Source organism: Anopheles gambiae, chromosome X (genome assembly GCF_943734735.2).
Source record: "Anopheles gambiae chromosome X, idAnoGambNW_F1_1, whole genome shotgun sequence".
NCBI lineage: Eukaryota > Metazoa > Arthropoda > Insecta > Diptera > Culicidae > Anopheles > Anopheles gambiae.
In genome coordinates, this window is record NC_064600.1 from 7,291,882 (window position 1) to 7,298,403 (window position 6,522).

Sequence of the window (6,522 nt, forward strand, 5' to 3'; positions counted from 1 at the left end):
GCTATAAAGTTCCACCAAGTTCAGTACCCTTTCTTAACAAGCCTTCAAGTTCCATCATGAACCCTACGCATAGTGCTAATCAGCCGCAAAGTTCCAAAGAGTACCATGTGCCTGTTAAAAAGCTCCATAGTTCCGCAAAGTACCGTCTATCTCTTAATCAGCCACAAAGTACGACATCGGAACGATTTTTCGTTAAACAGCCCTAAATCAGCTATAAAGTACGAGCTGGCTATTTGGGAGTTTATCATGGACGATCAAACATAGTTAATCCTTTTGCAGTCTAATAAGCACAGTACCCATTAAAAAAAAGGATAATTTTTTTTTACTTTATTTTTGAGATTAAAATCGCTTTCACCATCATTCCAAAAGTCTCAACTCGGCACCATTCGGAGCTTCTAGACACATCCGAGTGAAAAACCGGTTGTCAATTATCTCACAGGCATCTCGCACCTGCCATCTCTATGTATGTAGAAACGCTCATGTTGAAACACGGTTAATTGGGACCGAAAACGGCCGCAAGATACCCCGTATCTCGAATTTCCGCATAAGTCGAATCACGTGATTTCCAGCCAAAATATCACCAATTTTCGTGTAATTTTGCAAGTAGGGGAAGGTTTTTGACACCAAATCAATAATTTAATATGATTCTGACTGATTTTAGCAGTAATAAATCTATTGAAATGGTTTTTATCATGCGATCAATTAGGAAATTATTTGGCATAGCCGTGTATCATGACATATGACAATTGCCGTGTATCTCGGGGACTACCTTTATTTTGAATATGTTTGTTTTTCTGCTTATTGAACACGTTTCTTGACAACCATGTTTTTAAGGGGTTTTTTATCTTTCGATGGCTATTTCTCATGAATCGCTGAGCTAAAATTAAAAAAAAAAACTAGAAAAAACTGGTTGTACAAGATAATATAATTTTTATCTCATTGGTAGCTTGCAACAAAAATGAACCCCCAATATTTTCATAGACTTAGGCATTAGCTTATATTTTCATCACAGTTCTCAATAACTTTTTTTTATTTCAATAACCAACACTGCTCGGCCGCGTGGATGATAAAACCATAATAAAAATATGCTTGGGAATATTATAAGCTATGTAACGCTTCTCCAATGTAACATAGAGGCGTTACTTTTACCGAAATGTTACCTCTTCCTATGTGACCGACGCGCAACCGGTTTGTCAACCTGTCGTTCGGTTTTGTTGTGATGTTTCCACCAGGGTGCCAAGGAGCGGGTTTGTTTACGAATGAAATCACATAATTGCACTCGCCGCACAGAATGCTGCTGAGCCGGGTACGCCCAAGGCGTTCGATCTTCCGCAGCATCACCAACGCCAGCGCCCAGCGACACTTTGCCAACGTTTCCCGCCTCAAGGTGCTGTTCTTCGGCACGGACCACTTCTCACTGCCAAGTCTGAAAAGCATTCACACCAATCTGTAAGTGCACAATAGTCGGAACGTTCGCTCGGAACGCTTTTACAGCTTTGCATTTCCTTCCCTGTCTCTCCGTAGAGTAAATAATGGGCGAGTGGAGCGGCTCGAGGTGGTTACGTCGTTTAAGGCGGCGAAAAACCCGGTGAAGCAGTACAGCCGAGCCGCCGGCCTGCCGCTGCACGATTGGGCCGCCTGTACGCCTGCCACTGCCGGCAGGTTCGATCTCGGCGTGGTCGTTTCGTTCGGCCACCTCATACCGGAGACGTTCATCGATTGCTTCGATCGGTAGGCACCGCCCCGTCTATTCCCTTACCTTGGTGTCCACCCGACTCATGCATTCGCTTCGGTTTCATCTTCGCAGGGGAATGCTTAATGTGCACGCTAGCCTACTGCCCAAGCTGCGCGGTGCGGCCCCGATCGTGCACGCCATCGCGAACGGCGAGCAGCGGACCGGCATCAGCATCATGCGCATCAAGCCGAAACAGTTCGACGTCGGGGAAATACTGCTCCAGTCGGCGGTCAGCATCGGGCGCGACACGCTAATGCCCGAGCTGCACGACCGGCTGGCCGCGATCGGTGCCGACTGCTTGGTCACCTGCATCGAGGACCTGGAGGGCTACTACCAGCGGCTAACCGTGCAGAACGATGCGGAGGCAACGTATGGTAGGTTGATGGGAGTTACGCTGTTGCTACGATGTATGCTGTAACGCGTTTCTTTCTCGTTCGCTTGCAACCGCCACAGCGCCGAAAATCGATCCAAAGTTTGCGGAAATCCGATGGCACCAGGCAACGGCGGTGAGCGTGTACGATCGGTACCGCGCCCTGTACGGGCTACGCCCACTGCTCACCAACTTTGGGGGGGAGCTAGTGAAGCTGTTTAAACTATCCTTCGACAGCACGCAATCGGTACCCGCAGTGCCGGCAGACCGGCCCGGCCAGCTCGAATACTCCAAGCGCAGCAGGCAGCTACTGGTTCGGTGCGGTGACGGACGAGCGCTAGAACTGTTGCAGCTATCCGTCGGCGGAAAGAAGACACTGTCGGGGCAAGACTTTTACAACGGCTTCCTGAGCAAGGTGAACCGATCGGACCGGTACTTTAAGTGACAGCGCGATTTAAGAGATAGTTAAAAACAGGCAGTACGAATAGGAAATTTTATTTAATGCGACGTTTTAGCGCGTTTGGCTCGTTCGTTGTTAGGTCTGCAATATCACACGGGACGAGTGCACGAGCAGAAAACGCGATTCATCTAATTGTTACTGAGATGTGGGATAGCATCATCTACCCCATATACAATAAGGGAGACAGGTTGGATTGCAACAACTACAGGGGTATTACGGTGTTGAATACCGCCTATAAAAAATTATCCCTGATCCTTCAGGATCGTCTTGTCCCGTACGTCGAAGAGATAGTCGAAAACTACCAGTGAGGATTCCGAAACGGAAATTCAACCACTGATCAGATCTTCACCATGCGCCAGATCTCGGAGAAGATGGCAGAATACAGATTGTTGTGCCAAAGAAGAAGAAGAAGAATTTCGTATTATTTAGCATCTCTCTCTTTCACTCTTGTTGGCCTGCTCCCGATAGAGAACGCCGATGTGACATGGCCCGGCCAACAATCATTCTCCAGAATGCTCGATCCCTGGCTGCAGCCACCCATCCATGTAGACACCCGATCTCCGACAGGTCTCGCTTCGTCAGATCTAGCCATTGTGGTCGCTGTGCTCGGTTCACCGTGCATCTCAGCAAGCTTACGTGGTTCATCCTTCTCCTCCAAACTCCATGCTCGAACACACCGCCAACGATGGTCTGGAGGATGCGTCGCTCTAATCATTGGATGGTCCAAGACTCGTATCCATGGAGGACCACCGGGCGAATCAATAAGCGATAAAGCTCACATTTCATGCGGTCTCGAAGTCTACTGGATCTCAGCAGTCGCTGAAGCCCATAGCAAGCACGATTCGTCTACGGACTTCGCTGCTGATGTCGTTGTTCGAAGTAACACCCGTCGCAAGATAGCAGAACTCGTTTACTACCTCAAGATTGTCGCAGTCAAGTAATACACTGCTTCCCAGATGGTCTAATTCTCCAGCAAGCAGGTACTTTGTCTTCGTTGCATTGATTCTCAGTTCAATTCTTGCTGCTTCGCGTTTGAGTCGATGATGTCGATGTCAATCGCGAAGCCAAGAAATCGAAGAGACCGGTAGAGGATCGTACCACAGATGTCGTTGTCATTCTTGAGCATATTTATGTATAATTTTAGCAAATTCATTTCAGCAAGGTCTTCAGGTCCAACAATGTCTCTAATAGGCATATTTGGCGATACTCCTTATCCGCTTTAAATGCTTTGAAACATGCATTTCTTTCATGAATAGCTTCACCATATCCAAACAATTATTTTCTTTCAAACATACAACACACACACCCGTTTAATGTTGGCTTAGTGTTTTTGTTATTTTTATTTTTACCTTCTGGAAAATCTCAAAAATACGTTGAACTTGGTTGTTGTACCATCTTCTTTCTCTTCCCCTAGCGGTGTACACCTTTAGTTTGAATTCAGAGCAAAAATTGTACATCATACACGCGTCGTCGTCGTCGTCGTCCTCTTTTCTTCTCCCAATACTGCGCGCGCAGGATAAGTTACTGCTCCATCCCACACCGTCAACATATCATTTTCCGCATTTTCGTTTCACCAGGAGAGTGCTGCCTTCTCTCCCCCGAATAACGAAATCCCGTTTTAAACGCAAATTGGCTGCAGCATCACTCTCTCTCTCTCTCTCTCTCTCTCTCAAACTTTCTTTTCTGTTGTTTCGTTTTAAGTAAACTTATTTGTGTTTGAATTTTAAACTCGAACTTAAATTACAAGGAGCGGCTTTAGTGTATGTGTGTGTGTGTATGTGTGTCAGCGTGTGCAACACCTGTAGCAAGCAAAATATCACGCAATCCCCCCCGGAAGTGGATTTATAATCGAAAACAAAACAAAAATGATGGTTGTTGTGACGTCGAAATGAAAAATAAATAAATCCGGCAAATATCTAACAGAACCCCCTAGGGCAAACGAAACCCACCGCTGTTTCAATCGATGAGCGTCAATCCGCATGCTTTTCGTGTGTTCATATATACGTTTTTATTTAGCTCATCTTACATGATAAGTATCGAGCCTAGCGGGGGAAAAGCCGCCGCGTCCCCAGATAAACTACGCACACGCACACGCACACGAACACACACACACACACACACACTCACACACATGTGAGTTCCATGGAAAATTCTGCTTTACATCAATGGGGATGGAAAACGAAGGATTACTTTAATACAAGCTGTACATAAATTTGCAAGTGCTATCTCAGAGAGGGTGTGTTTTCTTACTGTTTTCCGTTTTTTTATCTCTCTCTCTCTGCTTCTTAAATTAGTTTCCTTCCTAATGAATGCTTCTTGAATAAATGATCATCCGAGTTGCCACGTAAAATCCTGGATTTTTTACTCTTCTTGAACCCTCCCCTCCCCCCCCCCCTCCTCCCCCCAGTCGTTCTCACTCCCTCACACGACGCTAGTCTATTATGAAGTGTGGTCACTAAAATCAAATTAGCTCCTCTGGGACAAGTAATATACTATGCAATACGGTAGTAGTTTCAATTATGAGTTCATCACACCCGTTCCTTTTTTTTGCTTCTTCCATTTTTGGTTACGGTTTAATCTCCCTCGTTCCGCTGTGTTCCCTTCGCACGATTTGGAAATGCCGTCAAAGTAGTGTGGTGCCGCCAAGAGCGTAATTGTGCACGATTGAAGAAACAGAACTTAAAAAAACAGATCTTGCCTAATTCCTGAGCTTAACTACTAAAAAAAAAATACACACACACACGCTCGCAATCTGTGTGTAGCGCACGGCGGTATAAGTTAAGGAGTCCGTGATCAAACACAACACACACAGACACACACCCATAATGCCAACACACCACCCTGCTATCTAATATTAATGGTCTCTTACGTTTTTTAGGGAGGAGGGAGAGGTGCATGTGTATGAGTGTGGGGGAGTATGTGCGGTGTGTATGTGTGTCGATGTTCGCATAATTTATCCGCGTTAAAACTGCCAGAGAGTGTCCTGCGCGGCGTGCGCGCGCGCGCTTCTAATCTATTTTTTTAATAGTCTCGAATTATCCCTCGCTATAGTTCCGCCACTCCACCACCCACTCGCATGTGCACCCACACACATACAACACCACCTAGAGCATCTGAACAGTCTGAAGCAAACTATCACCCATCATTGCACACACACACACACACACACAAACGCGCGCGATGATAAAGCGAGGTTTGTGAAGAGTGTGTCGTGAGAAGAGTTGGATTCTTTTTCGCCTTAATACTACTACGTTGTTTTGTTTTTTGTTTTTTGTTTGGATTGAAGGGAATACACACAGCTGGAAGGAACCGGAGGGTTGACTACTACTCTACACGCGTGTGTGTGTGTGTGTGTGTATGTGATTGTGTGTTCGTTCTTCGTTCTCCCCCTTTCCCTCTCTCTTCGTAATATACCTTTCTTGCTTTGCTTTCATTACTTTAAAAGTATTTGCTTGTGTGATTGCAAATATATATATATATATTTTTTTTCTCTTGATTTTCACAAAAACCAATGTTAAAAGTGAGTAAAATAATAATAAAAAATCATTCTAAATTGAATCCAAGGATCTTGGACCACACAGCAGCACAACTTCCTCTACACCACACTTGTGCGTGTACTATAGCCGACGTATGACAAATGTGTGCGTATGTGTGTGTGTGTGTGGGTATGGTATGTACGTTGGTACTATATTTCGTCTGTGTGTGGATGTGGGTGTCTGTTCTCAGAATGCTCTCGTTGGCTCGGCCCCTAGCTATATTATCTATACACCTAAACGTTTTGGAAATTGAAGTAATTGTCATCCCCCCCTACTCCCCACCCCTCCCCATCGCATCATATACGCATACATGTGCACACATACAAGCACACATTTTACCCATCACCATCACGAGATTGGTGATGGGGGGGGGGGGGGAATGCAGGAGGGACTTTTGTGGCGGTGCGCACATATCTTTTGC

The 6,522-nt window shown here is 45.6% G+C and overlaps 1 protein-coding gene across 1 annotated transcript; it reads left to right on the forward strand.

Annotated features, from left to right (window-relative positions):
• The first annotated feature begins 1,160 nt into the window (after positions 1-1,160).
• On the forward strand, positions 1,161-2,613 carry LOC1271848 (methionyl-tRNA formyltransferase, mitochondrial). The gene is made up of 4 exons (XM_310702.6): positions 1,161-1,449; positions 1,525-1,731; positions 1,808-2,109; positions 2,189-2,613. The coding sequence occupies exons 1-4, from the start codon at positions 1,292-1,294 to the stop codon at positions 2,548-2,550; spliced, it is 1,029 nt and encodes a 342-aa protein (XP_310702.5). The 5' UTR covers positions 1,161-1,291; the 3' UTR covers positions 2,551-2,613.
• Positions 2,614-6,522: the final 3,909 nt, after the last annotated feature.

Bases quoted from the DNA above. Each gene is read 5' to 3' on its own strand.
- LOC1271848 (XM_310702.6), top strand. From the start codon at position 1,292: ATGCTGCTGAGCCGGGTACGCCCAAGGCGTTCGATCTTCCGCAGCATC. The intron at 1,450-1,524 runs GTAAGTGCACAA...GTCTCTCCGTAG, and splicing joins AAAAGCATTCACACCAATCT to AGTAAATAATGGGCGAGTGG. The intron at 2,110-2,188 runs GTAGGTTGATGG...CAACCGCCACAG, and splicing joins CGATGCGGAGGCAACGTATG to CGCCGAAAATCGATCCAAAG.